The sequence below is a fragment of the Penicillium longicatenatum genome (genome assembly GCF_028827895.1).
Source record: "Penicillium longicatenatum strain IBT 33135 chromosome Unknown contig_1_segment0_segment0, whole genome shotgun sequence".
NCBI lineage: Eukaryota > Fungi > Ascomycota > Eurotiomycetes > Eurotiales > Aspergillaceae > Penicillium > Penicillium longicatenatum.
The window spans coordinates 83,138-103,060 of record NW_026643119.1 but is presented as its reverse complement, the minus strand read 5'-3'; the positions used below and the strand labels follow the sequence as shown (position 1 = coordinate 103,060).

Below are 19,923 nucleotides of genomic sequence, written 5' to 3'. Positions count from 1 at the left end.
CGGAGCTGGGACAAGCTCAGTATTGTATAGATCCACTGTGGCATGATGTCTGGCTTGCGTGTAATAGATGGTGGTGATTTGGTAAGCCGATGGGTTTTCTGACGCCCGTAACCCAAAGTCAACGTACGCATCGAGAATGCATTGACCTGGTCAATAGTATAACTCCGGATGCCTCCCCACATCATATCATGCGGAAAGCTGTACATATCAAACCGGGTAATGATAGCGAAGTTTCCTCCTCCCCCACGCAGCGCCCAGTATAGATCGGGATGAGAGGTTGCATTTGCGTCCACCACGGAACCATTGGCCAGAATAGCCTAAATTGATTTGATAGGTCAGTGACCTGACATCTGATAAAGGAAGCGTACAGCGAACCTGGAAATTGGCGACATTATCACAACCAATCCACGATGACCCGAAAAGAATGACAGGCCCCCTATCAGCAAAGGAATTAGCCACCGAAAACATTAACGACACAAAAGACACTTACCCCCAAGGGTTAATCCGCCTACGCCAACCGATCCTGTTCGGCCCCCAAGAACAGTCACATTGCTTTTCTCCAACTCGCGGAAGACTTCATACCATCTGTTTCCTGGACCAATTTGGGCGATGGAGCCATTGTTTATCAGATTGATCGAGTTTAATTTCTCCAGACTGATTGTCAGCCCATGGTTGGAGTTGAATGCGCCCTGAAATGTCGCATGTCCCCCAGATCTCACCGCAAAGATACAAACTGTTTTGCTTAGCAAACAAATTGCCTGGGAGATGTGTTTTCGTTCTGTGCGAGGAAGAAACAAGCTAGACGCATTAAAGCCTGTTGTTGAGAGAAGTACTGTGACTGTTGGTCCGCATATCGATGATCATTGGTAAACAAGATGGTCCCTGAAAAAGTTCTAGACAAGGTTTGGCACTGGTTTTTCGAATCGTCAAAACATGCCGTTGTCGAGATGGGCAATATATACTATAAACATGTAACGCTTATGAATCTAGTCTGAGATATCCAACTAACGGGAAATCCGATTGGATAAAATGGGCGTTTGCGATTAACACCATAACCTGGTTAGACTACGGACGAAGGTAGGTCCTACGGAACGAATCTACAGAACAAGATAGAGAAAATAAGAAAACAGGAACATTTTTCCCTCGTCTGGATAAATCTTTTAAATTCTAAAGAGACAATTAGTAGATAGTTGCAATCTTCTTAGAACACGAAAACTAATAGAGACATTAAGCATTTATATAGCATGTTGGAAACGTCTGTATTAAGGGCATTCCGGTTATCTATTACGATTTATACAAGCAAAATTAACTCTAGGCTAAAGCTAGGTTCTACATGAGGGGCTATTGATTTAGGCCGCCTAAATCGCGTAAAATGCCTTGACTTAGGGTGTTGTCTATATCTTAGTTATATGATTTAATATCATATACCAAGATTTAAAGCTAAGTGAGCATCTAGGAGTTAGCCTAGCTCACCGCTACTATGTAGTGACTATTGGATCTGGAGTGAATACCGACGAAGGGGAAGTATTGCCTCGAAAAGACCAAGATTTTAGCACCATGGATCCGCCTAGATAAGATCCTATCCTATACGAGCCTTTCCCTACTTCACCCTTACCTCTAAGTATAATTATATTTTAGAAGTAGAAATATAGGTATATGAGTGCCCAAGTAAGGAGAACTGTGCATAATCTTAAGAAAACACCATAATACAACGTTAGCACTAGGAACAATTTAAGTTCCGTATTTCACAACTAGTTTTTACATATATCCTTTAGAAGGACTTCTAACCGCTATTCTCACTTTGCTTAAGCCCGCAGTTCCATAATTCTATAAATATCATATGGTGGTCATTATACAGAGCAAGCAATCGTTAATTTCGACAGTGAACATTCAGATTAAGCTATATTGCCGAGCATAAGGATCACAAGCCAAGTAGTGATGGGCCTGACAGCCTCGAGCGTGTCTAGATTAAGGGATGAATCTTTATCTTCGCAAGCACTGTCAGGAAAGGTTCCTCCACGAGACCCTCCTATCTTGAACCCCATCAGGGCACCGTACCAGGACTTCAATCAGCCAACGTGGCTCCGGGTCGAGGATATTTTGTCACGGATGCCCATACGGGAAAAAATGGCCCAGTTAATGCAGGGCGAACTCGAGAAATGGGTGGATTTTCGAACTGGGGAATTCAATATTAGTGGGATGAAGGAACACATGTTCTACCACTCGGGGATGCTACGAGGTAAACACCCCAGGTGACAGTTGCACAATTGTAGCAGCGCAAAACTATGCTAACAAGCAGATCATGTATGAAGTGAGCGATCTGTTGACCACGGCAGAGCTATCATTTCGAGGCGCACACCTCCATAATTGGATTATGAATGATACTAGTCTGTCGTTGCCAGCCATTGTATAGAGCGAAGGTATAGACGATCCTAGCCACTATTTTGGTTCCCACAAATCAGGCTGATTGTTCATTCTTATAAAGGACTTCATGGCTTGGGTGTCCCAAATGCAACAATCTTTACATCGCCCATAGGATTCGGCGCTTCATGGAACCCGGAGGTATTAGAACCCTCAATTTTGCTATCATGTTGAAAGACCAGGATTACTGACACAGGAAAAGCTCGTTGGGGAAGCTGCGAGAGCCATCGGACAGGAAGCACGAGCTCTAGGAATTACCCAGGTCTTTGCTCCGTCCACGGATTTGGCCTGGGATCCTAGACATGGTAGGGTAAGTGAGACCCTAGTCGAATTTGAGGATTGAAAGCACAAGAGCTCCCATTAACCTTCGTTATAGGTTGAGGAGTGTATGTCCAAGGACCCCTTTCTCGCTGGTGAGATGGCTGCTAGTTTTGTCCAAGGTCTCTGGAAGTTAAAAGTTGCCTCTACAGTCAAACATATGGTGGCATTCGGAAACTCTGAACAGGGGGTCAAGATGGGCCCTGTCCATGGAGGCGAGAGAGAGACGCGCACGACCTACTTGCCTCCATTCAAGAGAGCTATTGAAGCCGGTGCTTTCACGGTGATGAGTTAATTTAATTCGTGTGTATTAGCTCTCGCATGGTAGACATGGGCCACATTTAGACACTGATCCCCTGTAGGTACGACGGAATTCCTTCGGTGATGAACAAACACGTCCTCACAGACATCCTCCGCGGCGAGTGGAACTTCCAGTACTGGACTACAACGGACTACGGAGCCCCCAACCGGCTATGTACTACGTTCCGAATGTGTCAGGATAATCCGATTGATGCCTCGGCCATCACTATGAAGGTATTGGTAGCCGGAGGCGATGCCGAAGGGGGTGGATCTTTGTATGTATCAAGCTCAATACCCGTTCTCTTCTACAAGAGCGACTCTTGTCTGATTTTTTGCGAAAATATAGCAACTTCGACAAAATACCGGATCTAGTTAGCGCTGGGTCGCTAGATATATCTTTTGTTGACAACGCAGTCCGGCGGGTATTGCGGGCTAAGTTTGATATGGGTCTGTTTGAAGATCCCTTTCCTGCTTTCACACCAGATAGATGGCCCAAGTTAAATCACACGCCCGAGGCACTACAGATTGCAGCATAGCTAGACCGAGAATCCATTGTTTTGTTGGATAATCAAAACACCATCTTGCCTTTGCAGGAGGGTCTTCGAAGTATCGCAGTTATCGGTCCATTCTCAAATACTGTTAATGTAAGTAAAAAGTTTGATGCGTCCGGCTCGGGTTGAAGATTCTCCTGACCATTTGGAAAATCCCAGTACGGCGACTACACTATGTCGCCACCCCATGGCATTACTCCTCTAGAAGGAATCCGTAACGCAGCTCCTCCCGGTGTTAGCATGGAGCATACAAAAGGCTGTGATGCATGGAGCAATGATGAAACGAGCATCCACGAAGCAGTTAAGCTTGCGAAATCTTCGGATGTGGCTATCGTGATCGTAGGAACTTGGACAAGAACCCTTTTGGGCCAGAAGATAGGACTTAATGCTACGTTTGTCACCTCAGTCCTTTACATACCTGATGTCCCACTTACCTTATCAGTACTGGCGAGGGCTATGATACAAACGACCTTCGACTTGTTGGAGCCCAACGATCTCTGGTACGCAAGATCACGCAGACTAGGGTACCGACTATTGTTATGTTCTCCTCGGGCAAGCCTATCACTGAGCCTTGGATTTCAAATTCTACTGCTGCACTGCTTCAGCAGTTTTATAGTTCAGAGCAAGGGGGTCAAGCGTTGGCTGATGTCCTCTTTGGCCGCTATAATCCGAGCGGGCGGCTACCTTTAACCTTCCCACGCGATACAGGGTGTATGCCTGTAAATTATGACTACCTGAACTCAGGTCGAGATGCAGATGACCCGGGTCATTCTGATTCTGACGGTAATATTACCTTTGGACGAAGCTATGTTACGGGCACTCCGATGCCATGGTACGATTTCGGGTATGGTCAAAGCTACTCCGAATTTCACTATTCAAATGTTCAGATCGATAAGAAACAAGTAGGTGCTACTGATCGCATCAATGTGACTGTCCAGGTCAAGAACACAAGCTCGCGAGATGGTCAAGAAGTGATGCAGCTCTATGTTGTGGACCCCATCAGCTCCGTGGTTACGCCAAACAAGCAGCTCAAGGCATTCAAGGAGATCCAAGTTAAAGGAGGAGAGTCCGTCACTCTGGGGCTAGAGGTCAATGTGGCGACCCTTGGGCTCTGGGATGTGGATATGAACTATATTGTTGAGCTAGGAGAGTTTATTGTCTATATCGGGAAAAGTGCCGGAGATCTTCGAGGCAACGCATCTTTTTATGTAGTTTAAAGCACTGGCGCTAACTATGGGAGTTAATTTTTTTTCAATATACGATGCTGCAACAACTGATTGTTTGAGGGGCTTTGAGCTAGAGATATACCCACTAGTATTTGTCGTAAGCTGGGCAAATCCATCTAGAAATCACAGTAAGATATTAGCCCACATTCAACGGTGAGCTACTCGTAATTCTAACGAGAAAAGGAATTTTTCGAATACTTCTGTTCAGTCCCTTTTTGGGACTAGTGCCTTCCTTTGACCAATTAAGCTTCACATTCGTAGGTTCTTCGTCTTCTTTCCTTGTCGCACTAAATACAGTCCGTTCGTACTTTATTTTTCTGCTCCCATTCTCACTTTCTGCTTTCATTAACTTCTCTGGGTGTAAATAGGACACGAAATATGTGATTAAGCTGACCCTGCCAGATATTATGCGAAGTTTCGGGTTAATTAAGACTCGAAGCCCATATAAATAATGTATCAGTCATCAGAGAATTCACTTCAGAGTTCAAGAATATGTGCATATTCCAAGCCCCACACGAGCCGTTTGTGTCGCTGATGATTTTTCTGCAAATTGACACAGAAGCCATCAGACAAGCAAGCCAAGCTTAATTTCAACATGGCCATTTTTTCCGAGGATTGTACCGAAACGTAGGCTGTAAAAATTCAGATGGCGCCTATTGGGAATTCCCTGGCACGGGAATTTCAAGACCTACGTCATGCACAAAATTAAAGCCTCAGACAGACGATTCGGCTTCTCTCATCCCAATTACTTTGAGTATTTATGACTAAGTTTCCCACAAGAGGATCGTTTTAGGCTCTGCCTGGTTGGCATATATTATTAACGCATTGCGACCCCCACTACAGATTCAAACACACTTAAGTCTTCGCTGGAACTCATCGGATGGAACGACGACGATTTCAGCATCTCATCAGAAATCCCATGACTTTGTTGTTCATTATGAACAATCAAAGAGTCCACAAGTAGTAAATTCTGGTGCAAAGATATTTCAGTGCCAGTGCCGTGATACGCCAAATTATCGGGTGCGATATGTGGAGTCCGAGGCGCATGTAAAATTCTGGGCCAGTATAAAAATTGAGATGATCCGGTTTGACCAAACCCGATAAACATCCGGCGCAATCGTGCCAGGGCCGCTCCCCCTAAATCTGCCCCACTAGGGAGCGCAAAAAGTGGAGTTTCCGAGGATATAGCGAGTATAGCGGGTCCGATGACAAATGTAGCGCCCCGAAACGTTCGCCACAGATCTCGACCGGGATCCCGAAATGGTAGGCAACATGACGAGTGTCGCGAAGCCGGAATTATCGGCTTTCGGCATGACAGGTTCGGGAACTCACCGGGGTTTCTGCAGGATGATGACGATGATGATGATGCTCCAGATTTTACATTGGATATGGATTTCAGAAAATTACTGTGGCTCCAATTTGATCCCCTTGCCCTATTTGTAATATCTTTTTTATCTGATTTGATCTTGACTTTGATTTTGACGTTTGACACTCACAGTCCGTCACATGAGAATTTGCCCGCCATGGCCGACCAGGATGAGATTAGAGGTAATTCAGTCCATCAGATCACTGAGCCGAAGATGGAAAAGAGTTTTGCTGCTGAGAAACCCAAACCAAATGGTAGTTTCATCAACAAGTTGGTGTTCCTGCTCTGAATTATTCTCAGTCTCTGAATTGACCCACGCATAGGGTGATGAGTTTCTTTAAGAGTGATGTTCTCGAGGAGATGCCTCCGTATCAGGACATTGAGATTCACACTTGGAATGGTCCTAATGATCCAGAGAACCCTTTCAATTGGAGCTCCAAGTACAAATGGCTTCTGACCATCACAGTATGCTTCATGTAAGAAAATCCCCGTGAGCCCAGTGTCACGATAAGCTAGCATACCAACAGACCAATAGCTCTATCTTAACTGGCCTCCCAGCAGGTACTTATGGCTCTGGTGATGACTGGATGGAGGAAGAGTTCAATGTGCAAAATTCGCCATTCCCAAATCTGTACTGGGCGACAACGAGTTGGAATATGGGTGCAGCTTTCTGGCCCCTTATCTTCGTGCCACTCACTGAATCATCCGGCCGTATGCCAGGTTATTTTGTGGCATACATCGTTCTCGTCATTTCACTCTTTCCTTCCGCGTTCGCAAAGAACTTTGCGACTTTGGTAGTTACGCGATTCTTCGGTGGGGGTGCTTCCTCCGTTTCAATTAACATTGTCGGTGGAAGTATCAGTGATGTCTGGCTTGGAAATAAGGCACGCAGCTTGCCTATGTCTATCTTTGGCTTCACTAGTGTTGTGGGTATCGCACTTGGTCCGTTCATTGGATCCGCTATCGTGCAAATTCACATGAGCGAACCCTGGCGTTGGTTTGTTCTTGACCCCGCGTATTTCCTTTTCCCTCCACTTTGCTAATACTCCTATCTTCTAGGATTTTCTATATTCAAATAATTTATAACGCTGCCCTGATTCCGGTGTTCTGGTTCATTCTCCGCGAAACTCGCCCCGACGTTATCCTCAAGGCCCGCGCTAGGAAGATTCGAAAGGAAACTGGTCGCCCTGTCTACGCAGCTGCCGAGATTGACGCGCCCAATAAGCTCAGTCTGTTAAAGGTGTCCTTCCAACGTCCAACCCGCATGCTGACCTCTGAGCCTGTTGTTATCTTCTTTACACTCTGGATCAGTTTTGCCTGGGGAATTCTGTACCTCTTCTTCTCTAGTGTCGTACAGACCTACTCCACAAACTACAATTGGGATACTCTCGCCACAGGGTTGGTCCAGCTTGCCATCTCTGTCGGCGCCATTATCGGTACAATCATCAACCCAGGTCAGGATTGGCTCTACCAGCGCTCTGCATGCCGCAATAAAGAGAAGCCCGGAGTCCCCATTCCTGAGGCCAGATTATACACCGCTATCCCTGGCAGTCTTCTTTTCGCAGCCGGTCTATTTTGGTATGGCTGGGCCAGTCAGCCTGACATTCACTGGATCGTTCCAACAATTGGTATCACCGCGGCTGGTATTGGTATCTATTCTATTTACATGGCAGTTGTGAACTACCTCACTGACGCGTACGAACGCTACGCCGCGTCTGCTCTGTCAGCGGCTTCTCTTGGCCGTAACGCGTTCGGTGCCTTTTTGCCACTTGCTTCGACCGAGTTATTCAGCAATCTCGGCTTCGGCTGGGCTGGCAGTCTTCTTGGATTCATTGGTATTGCGCTATCTGTTGTGCCTGTAGTTTTGGTCATGAAGGGACCAGAAATTCGGGCCCGTAGCACCTTTATGCGGGAGGCCATGTGGGAGCCGGAGAAGCTCGAGATTGATGACTCTGGTAAGCATGAAGTAGAACCTTCAGTTGAGAATAAGGAGGGTATCGTATAGATATATATATGCTGAGCGTGCGCTGATATGTCTTGGAAACAAGAATACATATTAGCTAGCGTCCAGCTGGAGCGACGTCAAATAAGTAATCAGATTGCTCCAGATTGAATATCGTTTTGTCAAAATTTCACGTTTCTTGGAGTATTTTGTGGTTAATAATATGCAACCGATTTATTTTCAATCCACACGATGCAGTCAAGTAGTTTCTCGTGGCAGTGGGTATGAGAGAAGCAGTATCCAAATCTAGCAAAGCATATTCCACAGTCAATACCTTGGAAGATGGTCTTGGAACTCAGGAAAGGTTTGATGGACAATTCGTTCGATGCTGGGCACTGGCAAATGCTGTAGCTTCTTAAATAATAGCCTTAAAAATGTATAATTCATTATTTTATTTTATTATATATTCTTGTCTCTCAACTAAAGAAATATACCAAAAATAAAATAATTCATTTCCGTGAGGCTGGTAAGGCGTAGCGAACGACCTGGCCAGTCAAGATGTAGGCTATAACACTCTTTCCTTATCTTCATGTTCACCAAGAAGCCAACCTACCCCAGCTATGGTGTCCGCCAAGAATCTCTTACTCGTAGATAGAGATGGATGAGTATACCAAAACACATGAGGTAGACCACTATAGATGATGACTTTTGTCATTATCCCATGATTTACTCTCAGTTCCCTTTCATAAATCAAAGAACCATCTCTTAGCATATCAGCACCGCAGATCTGGAAAAAAGTTGGCGGCACACCAGCATGACCGGTTGGCCAAAGAAGAGGACTCCACAGGGCAGAGTCAAAGTCGGGCTGAACTTCTCGATCGTATAGCTCGATGCTTTCCTATATCAGAGTGTAGCCATCCCGTAGAGCATCCCTACTCTTGTAGATATCTCGATAAGCTTCCGTCAAAGCTTGAGGTGCTAAGGTCGGGGCAACAGTCAAATGAACGCCAGTGATTGGTGGTTGCAAACCCTCATCGCGGGCGCGATGGACCAGAGGGTTTGCAATATGGCCCCCCGAAGAGGTTCCTCCAACCACAAACCCCTTTGAAAGATCTGCCCCAAGCGCCGGAGCATTCTTAGACAACTGGGTTTCAAAGACATGTCAAAAAAATAACCGTTGACAACTGGTGCTAATACTTACCCAAAGAAGTGCATCCCAGCAGTTCTCATAGGCGACGGGGAACTTGAACTCGGGGGATAATCGATGCTCCAAACTTATGGAAATGCATCCGAACGCATTTGTCACCCCTATACAAGCACTGGACTCCAATTCCGCATTACCCACACGAAATCCACCTCCATAGTAACGAAAAGTGGTCTTTTTTTTTTGCCACGTCGCATTTGCGTCGGTATACAAGTGCCCGTGCTTTCCAGCCGTCTCGTACTTATGGATTTCTTCCTCCAATACATTTCCTTCGGCTTGGCTCAGCAGGACGTCCGCCTTCCGCCGGAATAATTCGTTTCGTCTGGCGCGAAACTCCGACAAACTAATGTCAGAATCCTCACTTTCGAGCGTTGAGTTCGTACCACTATCCACCATCTATTATCAACATTAATACCATCTAGCACAATGAATGATAAGGAATTCAAGGCTTGGACGCATTCACTTGCTGAAATTCCGGGTCTAGAGTAGCAAACAGATGCCATGTTTTGATCGTCAAGTGAGGCTGACAGAGCGGCCATCCTGGGATTTTCGGTCAGGACGCTGAGTCAGATAGGGCCGAGGAACAGACTTTATATACATATATTTTGCATCGCGTTGGCCTTGTTTTCATTGTCTTTACTCGTTCGTAGATCTAGGCTGCATGTGATTGGACGTTTAGATAAGGTCAAAGACCCTCGGGAAATCTCCGCATTCCGGAGATAAGGCGAGCCGACCGGCTATTTCAACACAGCGTACCTCTGTAAATACAGGCCGATGTATTCCCACTCGGTAAATTCCACCTTCTCCCGTCAATCTTCTTCTTTTCCCGGCGCCTTTTTCTTTACCCCGTACGTCTATTAGCGCCATATGGCGCCTGGATCCACGCTCTCATTGGCAAAATGTCCGGAAGACTGCTTGAATTCGGACCGCTCGTCGCGATCACGACTTGGCTGTCAGACGTGTCGAGATAAGAAAGTCAAATGCGATGAACAACGACCATAATGTCGGAGATGCATTCGCCTGCATCGAAAATGCGACTATACGATCCGGCCACGTAAGAAATATACCCGGCGAGACCAGTCCTTTCGCGCAAACCGGACCTCTGGTGTAGAGGCTCAGATTTCATCTCTCGCTCTTGCGGCCAGTACCAGTCCTGTTGCAGTTCAAAACCGGGAAACTTTGTCTTATCGATCGTCGTCCACTGTACTTGCACAGTCCGAACACTCACCTGAACTCTCACCGCTTGGGCTTGGTTTCGATTTATTGCCCTTGCATTCCTCGTCGTCAGATCCACAAATACCGCTATCAGTACCTCACTGTCTAGAATTGTCTGAGTATGATCATGAGGCAATACATTATGTCCGATTCGAGATGACTCCTCGTGTCGATACGAAGCCTCCCCAGTACAGTGGACCCGCCCTGGTATGGAGCCTGGCCCAGAGAAGTCCCATGGTCCTCCATACGGTATGTGCTTTGGGTTTGCTTCAGCTGTGTCGCAAGATATCCCACAGCCCAACTGTCCCACGCCGTGTTTCCGAAGCTACAGAACACTATGCTACCGTGCTTCGACTACTGGCTGTTGCAATATACAATCTCGCTCATATTTCCGAATTGGATTTCATCCTTGCTACGTTGTGGCTCATGATTTCATATGAGCTTGTCCAGGGTGCCACCGGTGCGGGGATATCAGTTCATTTACGGGGTGCTGCCATATTGCTACAGGGGCAACTGAGAAATCTCCGCAATTTGATCAACCCGCCCAATCGTCTGGATTTCGGGTTCAGAGAAATCAAATCAAAATCTACTGTTAGCGAGGAAATCTTTGGTATCATATGTGTCACAAGTCAATTACTCTTGTGGATTGCCATTGTGGATGGAAGTGCTGCTCTCAATGGAATCAATGCGGCTTTCAACCACATGCTCGGTGAGGCCATGCACGATTTAGCCGACAATGAGACAGCCTCGAGACTAATGGGCTTCCGAACCCTTCGGCAATATGCCATACTGGTAAATCAAGAAGTATGGGGCTCCGATTATCCACAAGATGAGATGATTGAGGATATACAGTGTAGTCAAATATTCTCTCTCCAGGCAGAGACAGGGCAGCTGCGTTATATGCTATCGAAGGTAGCGGACCATGCGACCCATGACGAGACTTATTCACGCCATGAGATTGACGTAATAGCTTGTGCTATCCGTGATGTTGAGTCGCGCTATGAAGGCCTTTTAACTACTGCAAGGCTCGTGGAGTTGTCGAAAGCAGGGCTGCAAAGAAGATTCGTTCTCAATATATGCACGATTGTTCCATTCTATTATGGCGTTGTTCTGCTATTTTTTAATCTATGCAAATCATCTGGGACACTCAATGACAGGCAACGATCGGCGATGCGGGAAATAATGACTCTAGCTTTCCAAGCTTACACCGTTGAAGGAGACCGAGCTATATACAAGATATCCTGGCCGTTGTTCATTGTCGCTCTTGAATCAGATGACATGATCCATAGAGCCTGGATTTTAGAGCGATTTGGCACACTTGCCAATGAAGGCGAGAATCTTCGCCGGGCTCATGAAGCGCTGACCTCTGCGTTTTCTCAACAGAAGCTTCCTAAGCGCCATGTCAGCTACATGGAGCTACTAAGACATTCTAACATTGAACCTTTTATTTTAGAGTGAATTAATTGTTCAACTACATAGCTATTGACGGTTCCCCTTTCACAAAGAAATTACTTTTGTAAAAGAACCACTGACTCCCAGCATGTTACGAGCTTTGCTTATGTAAATATTGTAGTGGGGAAGAGTGGTATGTGGTGACTAAGCATATGTGATGTAACGTATTTCACAAGCGAGCGGAACACCCGGTCGGCCGGAACACCCCAACCAAAACGCGTCAATTAATTAGACCTTTCTTCTTTAACCACCCACCATGCCACCAATTCGCTCTCAAAATCGTCAAAAATTGATAGAACAAGAAGGACGAATCTTAGTTGCTATCCAGGCTCTTGAAACGCAGAAAGAGCTCTCAATTCGCAAAGCAGCGCTTATATATGATATCCCCCATACAACGTTATACGCACGTCTTCGTGGACGTCAAAACCGCGTCGAATCACGCGCAAATTCGTTCAAATTGACTAAAATCGAGGAGAATTCGCTTAAGCAATAGGTCATATCTATGGCTATACGTGGAGCGGCCCCACGACCTTCTATAGTGCAAGAAATGGCTAATCTCTTACTTGCCACTCGTGGAACAACCTTGATTCAAACCGTTGGTAAAAACTAGGTTACGAACTTTGTTAAACGACACCCAGAACTCAAAATAAGGTTCTCAAGACGCTACGATTATAAGCGTGCTAAATGCGAGGACCCTAAAGTTATTAATAGCTGGTTTAACCTGGTTTAAAAGACAGTTCTTAAGTATAGGATTAAGCAAGACGATATCTATAACTTTGATGAGATAGGCTTCGCGATAGGTTTAACCGTGACCGCGAAGGTTATTATAAGAGCGGATACTGGTGGTCAGCGCTATCCACTTTTATAACCTAGAAATCGTGAATAGGTAACCTCGATTAAGTGTATAGGCGCGTCTAGATATAGCCTACCTCTAATGGTTATCTTTAAGGGTAAAATAATCATTTAAGGCTGGCGTGATAGGCTTCTGGACGACTGGCAATTCTAGGTTAGTAAAAGAGGATGGACCACGGATGAAATTGGACTTTATTGGCTTAAAAAAGTCTTTCTTCCCTCGACTTTCTCGAGGACTAAGGGAACATATCGACTTCTAATTCTCGACGGTCATAGAAGCCATTTAACTCCAAAATTCGACGAAATTTGCTCTCAAAATCATATAATTCCAATTTGCATGCCACCACACTCATCATATCTTTTATAACCTCTTAATATAGGTTATTTTACTATTTTAAAGCGTGCGTACGGGAAGTGTGTCGAGGATATTATGCGATGTGGTCAGAACCATATTAATAAGCTTAACTTTCTCAACACTTTTCCGACCGCACGAATCGAGGCTTTTAAGCTAGAAACGATCAGAAATAGCTTTAAAGCAACTAGCTTAGTCCCATATGATCGAAATCGAGTGATCTTAAAGCTCAATATTCAACTCCGTACGCCCACACCACTAGCATCTCGAGGAAGCCAAAGCAGCACATAGGAGCCAAAGACACCATCAAATTACAAGCAACTTCAAAAGCAAGCTGATTCAATCAAAAAGCTCTTAAAAGAGCGCTCTAAGAGCCCACCAAGCTCGTTGAATTTAGCTATAGATCAAGTTCTTAAAGCGTGCCAAATCACAATGCAATCAACCGCTTTCCTCGCTCGAGAAAACGAGCTATTACGGGCTAGGCACGAGAAAATTAAGCAAAAAAAAGCACGTTCTAAGCTCCAGATAGCAGCTCTAGAAGGCCTTTCTGTCGCTGAGCTTAATCAATTAGCTCAAAATGATGGAAATACTCAATTTCAACCTCTAATCAACCAGCCAACCGGTCAAGCAGAGGCACAAGAACCACGACGACGAGCTCCACCAAGGTGCTCAGAGTGTAATATTCAGGGCCATAAGAGAACGCATTGTCCAAATTTAATTAAATAGCTTAGATACTGAATTCCATGTTTTTTCGGCTGAAATATTCTAGCTTGAATTATTAAAAGTTGATGGGGTGTTCCGGCCGACCGGGTGTTCCGCTCGCTTGTGAAATACGTTATATAAGCCTAGTTGTGCAGAGATAGCAACTCAGACCATCTTTCCTTCTCAAGCCACCCCTAGGTTCTCCTCTCTTGTCTTCCACTACCCAAGTATCTGCCCCGGTGGTGTCTGGTTCGCAGACAGACACTACCAGCACCAACGACGCGTGCCCCACTTCAATATCTATCAATGGAGTAATCAGATAGCAACCCATCAAACTAGAAAATTATACATACCAATGTTTGAATAATTGAGCTCGATAAGAGTGGGCCAAATGCATCACGAGTTGTGGAACTTTGTTGGAGTACCAAATTGAAGAGTTATTTCAAATTACCGATCGGAAGAAAATGTGTTTAGAGACCCGCAACTAGCATCAGATTAGGCTAACGCTTGGAAATTTCCGACGGAGAGCGGAATGAATTAGAATGAGGTGAATATTTAAGTAATGTCAAAATGCCCCTGATTTATGTTATTTTGAACTCCCATCCTGGATTGCAAGTCAAAATTAGACATCAGCCACAAAACTTTCCCTCGTCAACATCTCCGACTTCTTGAGATATCGTCATGAGTGCTGCGACTGAATTAGAACATGTTTTCAAAGACATCGGGTTTGTTTTTTCTTTCAATAGCTCTACCCACGGCCACTGACATCAAATCCTAGCGTTCCACGACTTGACGAGAGATTCTTGGCTTTGAAAAAATCACTTGTGCAGGAAAAAGACAAGGAGAAGGTCATCGCATCATATGAAAGGCTTCTTCATGTCCTGAAATCCGAAATCGCACACATAGAAAAATTTGGCCCCTCGCTAGTTCTAGAGATTGACTTCAAAGAAGTCCAAAGAAACGGTATGTTTTCGCCATAGCCGAGACTTGAATTTACTTGACAATGGAATTTGCCAATATAGTTCGTGGTCGAGGATGTGTCATTCTGAGAAACGTGGTGAGCGAAGAGCAAGCCAAATGTTGGGAGGCATCCCTGAAAGATTACACTTGTCGGCATCCTGCGGTTGGTGGGCACCCTCAAAGCAGCCCGGCGGCTTGGAATCTGTTTGAGACACCCGCACAAGTGCAAATGCGCTCCCATCTGGCGGTAATGGCAGCCATGGTATCTGTTTCTCGACTTGGGCATGCCCATCCTCCAGTCCTAATCGACTTCGATAGCCAGGTAGTATATCCAGACCGAATTCGAATTCGATATCCCAGTGACGATCCAGGCAGTTTCCCTTGGCTCCTCACCTGGATAGTGGTGCAATTGAGAGATGGGAAGATGAGATCAATAGGAAGGACTTTGATGCCATATTCCAAGTAAAATGGGAGGATTGGGATGACTGGGCTGCAGACTTTCGTGTCAATGCGAAGACTGATCTATATCAAACCGGAATCTCATGCTCGACATGGCGGAGCCTTCAAGGGTGGCTTTCACTTTCTCAGACGGGCACAGGTGAAGGTAGTCTACGTGTTCTTCCCAGTTTGAAAGCCTCCGTTGCGTACATCATGTTGCGTCCACTGTTCCATACAGGGGAGTTTGACGACTCTTTGCCAACATTCCCCGGTGCCACCTCTGGCAACACTCAGTTCATCCCAATGGCGGATCATCACCCCCATTTGAATATCGAACGGGCAGTCGTAGGCATACCCCCTGTGAGACCAGGGGATTATGTCTTCTGGCATTGCGATTTGGTTCACAGTGTCGATCGGATGAATCTGGGTCAAAACGCCTCAAGTGCTTGTTACAATGCCTGCAATCCCTTGAAATTGCATAATGCAGTCACTCGTGTCTACTCGGGCGGCTTTTCTAAAGGCCGACGTGCCAACTGACTTCGAGCGTGGCCATGGTGACAAAGAGAGAGAATATCAGCATGACGACCATGGAGCAAGAGTGGAGAATATAATCAGTACTGAAGGGCTGAGAGCAATGGGATAACTAGCTCTGAATGAACATGAGGACGGCCTAACCCTTGGACAGAAGGAAGTCCGGAGAGCGGCAAACCGAGTCTTAGGTCTTTAGAGCAATTTTCATATGAGATCTTATCGCATTCTTCTACGTTCCAAGTCAGACGTTAGATCTTTAGTAAAAACACTGTGCAAACTAGATCACAGTCTACTTTGATCAGTATTGATTTTCCTCGGTGCAAGGACTATCTTTCAATAAAAGCCTGATGGTGAGTAATGGTTCCCGTCGTCGCTAGCAGGTAGAACCGCATGGATGAAGGCAAAAACTGACTTGAGCTGGAAAAGATAAGCTCGTCCCTTTCATAGATGACAACAAGCTTAAGTGAGGAAGTGTGAGAGAAAATACTCTGTGGGCCGCTTTTTACCCACGTAATGCTCCCTTCAAGTGATGCTCGGTAGATCGGTATCAAAAAACATCGCAATAAGCGAAATAGCCGACTGCAGTCAAGATACAGCCGACGGCGATAGAGCGGGGAAATTAAGATTAAGAGAGATAACGACTAACGTCTCTTCATCCGCTGCTTATCATCCACCGAGCTTATCAAACTTTCAGCAACCTCCGATCAAATATAGCAGAGCAGACAGAGTCCTGGCTATAAATTGAGGTCCCATTACCCGTGACTCAATCTCCATGCCTCATGACCTTCAGGGACTTTGTGAAAGCGTTCAATTCAGAATCTAAACAGCCTCAATGGGGGCCATCAGCAACATGGACATTGTCAAAGACATGACCACTCAAACATTTTGGGCAGCTTTCTTTTCGTCGGTAAGTATCCATTCTTCTATGCATATTTAGGTAAGATTCATTCCTTATGAGAACCGTATATACTAATCCCGTAATTTGCGTATCACCTTGGGGGGATTCGCTTTGGCATCGGTATGTGCAGTAAAGGAAAAATTGACTTTTGGTACGATTTGTGTCAATCGGCTAAGTGCACATAGATTATGGGTTTTGGTCAGGAATGCTGGACATCGGCCAATTTTTCAAAGACTTCGGTGTATACGATGCCAAATCACATTCTTACTACCTTCCTTCGACGTGGCAATCCGTGGGTAGCGGAGTCCCAGTTGCTGGTTTTGCAATTGGTATAGATCTGGGGCGTATCAGAACATTTCGCATAGCCTCACTCATTTCTGCCGTGGGGATAATCATCCAGTCAACGGCCATGCAGTCTTTTTGGGAAATTATGGTCGGTCGAATTATCAACACATTGGCTCTTGGAATCCTAGCAAATGCAATTCCCGCCTACTTGGCAGAAATATCGCCTCTTTCAATTCGTGGTACCTTGATCAATTGCTACCAATTCTCGGTTTCTGTCGGTGCAGTTCTGGTCACAATCATGAACTAGGGGATGAATCTCAGAACAGATCAGTGGGCTTATCGCCTTGTTCTTCTTATCCAGATCTTCGTACCGATCGTTTATATTATCGGATCGTTCTTCGTGCCAGAGAGCCCCCGCTGGCTTATTGGAAACGGACGATACGCAGATGCGGAGAAAGAGCTCAAAGTCCTCCGCAAAGACACTTCGACTCGTCTAATTGAACGGGAAATTCAACTTATCATAGCTGCCGAGGAGGATAACAAGAGACAGTTTAGTGGGTCCTGGATGGAATGTTTTAGGTTCGCCTTCATTTTGGTATAACCCCGATGAGGATGATACCGAGAATCAATTAGGGGCCCCAACCTGCGGCGAACCTTGATAGCGACCGGCGTTCAGTGTCTACAGCAAGCTCAAAGATCCTCATTCATGGGGGCATACTCTGTATTGTTCATGAAATCAATCGGAGTCAAGAATGTCTACGAAATTTCGATCCTCACTTCACTCGTTATGACTGTTGGGTCCGGTTGCGCCTTCTACATTGCTGACAGACTTGGTAGACGCTGGATTTTGGTCTGTGCAGCGCTTGTCTTGGGTACAAGCATGTTCGTCATGTCAGGGGTAAAGAATGCCGGCTTGGCAGGCAACATGACTGCTGCGAATGCAGCATTGGCCTTCATTTTTATTAGGCAATTTGCAATGTCAATTGGCTGGAGCAGCTGGTAAGCGAGGTGTCCATGAAAAATGAAAATATCTAATGTGCCTGTAGTGTATGGATAGTGACGGCGGAGGTTCCGACACTTCAGCTGCGGGAGAAAACGATTACCATTTCCACATTTCTGGGATTCTGTGTCTCAATACTCGTCACTTTTGTGAGTCCTTTCATTCAGGATGCGAGATATGGCAACCTTGGAAGAAAAATCGTGTCCCTCTATGGATCCTTTTCGTTCCTCGCGGCTATCTGGACTTTTTTGTTTTGTCCTGAGACTGGATTCCGCAGTCTCGTAGAGCTGGACGAGCTGTTTCAAAATCATGTATCAGTATGGCGATTCCAAAAGTACGAAACAAGTGGATTTGGTGCAGAGCTGGCTCAGGTTGAGCAAGTATCGAAATCTAATTCAGAGGCCCCTGAAAAACTTATGAGCGAAGAGTGAGCCAGTCTGTTTTAATTACATTACGATTTTGTTGACATTCTTCGTTGACCGATGTATCCGCAGTTCCTTCATACAGTTCCTTCATAATTTGAATCTTCTCATAAGCTGAATACGATCATTGCAAATTCAAGAGACCCAATTTTGGGCAAAATGGAAAGTATGCAAGGGTCTCAAACTGACGAGTATTCTATGTATATGGTTCATAATTGGCTTTTTTATTGACATTTGCTAAGCCCACCCGGTGCAATTTGATGTCTTCTCGTCCATCACGAGGCTTGCTCACTATACGTCAGTAAATCTGAGTTGAGTAGTAGTTCTATTTCCAGTTATTAATCAGCAATTGTCTAGACACAAAATGGGCCAATCAGTACGTAGAGAAATGCACTAGGGCCGAGTGGTTTTGACCATCAGAGTATGGGATTTCATACAAATCCCTCTTGATGACCCGCTCTTTGGTAAGACTTGAGATTGCGCAGGACGTATGTTTGAGACTATCTCACTACGCTACCAATCACTACAACAAGTCTTCCATTTTCCGGCTATGACTATTCTATATCCTGCTGGTCATCCTGATATCGGGTATATGCCGCAATAATCCTTCCATCGTGCCGAATAGGATCCCCGCATATTCTTTCTATCAAGTCAATGAGCGGCAGTCCCGACCTTGCGAAGCGCTAATTTCCCGAAGAATGATCGTTCGCGACATTAGGATTACAGATCTTGGCCAATAGTGCAAAATTTGCGGGTCATTGAACGTTAGTTAGTACAGGCCTTAGTCTTGTATATATTTCCACGCGGAAGAAGATAACATGAGTGGTACTGTCGAAATCTCATGTCTAGTCATCTCACACTATCGCTGTGGCTTGGTCATGTCTATCACTCAACTTATGGATTAAAGGCTGCCTAAATCCACGTTTCCACGGAAATTTACTATTATTGTGATCGAATGAACCGGATCGCAACATAGGGGCTCCAACTCTGATAAGGTACAACTTACAGACCGTTAACGGGATAATGAAGTTTTTCTCCGACATGCTTGGATCGTTGAACGGTGATTGCCTGCCTAGATTCAAATCATAGTCTAGAATAACAAGGAACCCAAAGCATCGCAGGATTTACCTAGATAGGTAATTCGGATGCACCGGTAAAGCCAGTCTACTCATTGGATGGTGATATTTCTTCTGGGGCTGTGGATAATTCCACTCCAAGCAAATCCCGGCATTTGTCCTTCTCTTCCTGTTCACAAGGCCTTGGTCAATAATGCCCCGAGATACAATAGCGCTGATATTAAATAAAATCTCAACATTGTAACAGCGGCTTTGAGTTTCTATTTGAGCCCACAACCCCACCTGGGCAGGTTTGTGCGTAGTTTTGGCCCCCTGGCCCCCAAACCCGTCCATCTCGTCCACCCATTGATAATTCCTCTGGTATTTTTAATCAGATCAGTCTCCGTTTTCCCCTCGCCTTAACCTTTGACTG

At 45.4% G+C, this 19,923-nt stretch overlaps 8 protein-coding genes across 8 annotated transcripts; 7 read left to right on the top strand and 1 right to left on the bottom strand.

Annotated features, from left to right (window-relative positions):
- Positions 1-1,938: 1,938 nt before the first annotated feature.
- On the top strand, positions 1,939-4,807 carry N7484_000794 (uncharacterized protein; the record flags this gene model as incomplete). The annotated part of the gene is made up of 10 exons (XM_057111214.1): positions 1,939-2,239; positions 2,313-2,407; positions 2,437-2,562; positions 2,624-2,731; positions 2,798-3,029; positions 3,146-3,314; positions 3,386-3,486; positions 3,580-3,683; positions 3,750-3,982; positions 4,033-4,807. The coding sequence occupies 10 exons, from the start codon at positions 1,939-1,941 to the stop codon at positions 4,805-4,807; spliced, it is 2,244 nt and encodes a 747-aa protein (XP_056975951.1).
- A 1,532-nt stretch (positions 4,808-6,339) lies between these two features.
- On the top strand, positions 6,340-8,187 carry N7484_000793 (uncharacterized protein; the record flags this gene model as incomplete). Its single annotated transcript, XM_057111213.1, has 4 exons — positions 6,340-6,452; positions 6,506-6,658; positions 6,718-7,179; positions 7,242-8,187. The coding sequence occupies 4 exons, from the start codon at positions 6,340-6,342 to the stop codon at positions 8,185-8,187; spliced, it is 1,674 nt and encodes a 557-aa protein (XP_056975950.1).
- Positions 8,188-9,022: 835 nt separating this feature from the next.
- Positions 9,023-9,724, bottom strand: N7484_000792 (uncharacterized protein; the record flags this gene model as incomplete). The annotated part of the gene is made up of 2 exons (XM_057111212.1): positions 9,023-9,268; positions 9,326-9,724. The coding sequence occupies 2 exons, from the start codon at positions 9,722-9,724 to the stop codon at positions 9,023-9,025; spliced, it is 645 nt and encodes a 214-aa protein (XP_056975949.1).
- Positions 9,725-10,699: 975 nt separating this feature from the next.
- On the top strand, positions 10,700-12,001 carry N7484_000791 (uncharacterized protein; the record flags this gene model as incomplete). Its single annotated transcript, XM_057111211.1, has 1 exon — positions 10,700-12,001. The coding sequence occupies one exon, from the start codon at positions 10,700-10,702 to the stop codon at positions 11,999-12,001; it is 1,302 nt and encodes a 433-aa protein (XP_056975948.1).
- Positions 12,002-14,582: 2,581 nt separating this feature from the next.
- Positions 14,583-15,836, top strand: N7484_000790 (uncharacterized protein; the record flags this gene model as incomplete). The annotated part of the gene is made up of 4 exons (XM_057111210.1): positions 14,583-14,626; positions 14,680-14,864; positions 14,924-15,186; positions 15,237-15,836. The coding sequence occupies 4 exons, from the start codon at positions 14,583-14,585 to the stop codon at positions 15,834-15,836; spliced, it is 1,092 nt and encodes a 363-aa protein (XP_056975947.1).
- Positions 15,837-16,680: 844 nt separating this feature from the next.
- On the top strand, positions 16,681-17,320 carry N7484_000789 (Major facilitator superfamily domain general substrate transporter; the record flags this gene model as incomplete). Its single annotated transcript, XM_057111209.1, has 3 exons — positions 16,681-16,737; positions 16,768-16,792; positions 16,914-17,320. The coding sequence occupies 3 exons, from the start codon at positions 16,681-16,683 to the stop codon at positions 17,318-17,320; spliced, it is 489 nt and encodes a 162-aa protein (XP_056975946.1).
- Positions 17,321-17,323: 3 nt separating this feature from the next.
- Positions 17,324-17,672, top strand: N7484_000788 (Major facilitator superfamily domain general substrate transporter; the record flags this gene model as incomplete). Its single annotated transcript, XM_057111208.1, has 2 exons — positions 17,324-17,504; positions 17,569-17,672. The coding sequence occupies 2 exons, from the start codon at positions 17,324-17,326 to the stop codon at positions 17,670-17,672; spliced, it is 285 nt and encodes a 94-aa protein (XP_056975945.1).
- A 47-nt stretch (positions 17,673-17,719) lies between these two features.
- Positions 17,720-18,444, top strand: N7484_000787 (Major facilitator superfamily domain general substrate transporter; the record flags this gene model as incomplete). Its single annotated transcript, XM_057111207.1, has 2 exons — positions 17,720-18,012; positions 18,060-18,444. The coding sequence occupies 2 exons, from the start codon at positions 17,720-17,722 to the stop codon at positions 18,442-18,444; spliced, it is 678 nt and encodes a 225-aa protein (XP_056975944.1).
- Positions 18,445-19,923: the final 1,479 nt, after the last annotated feature.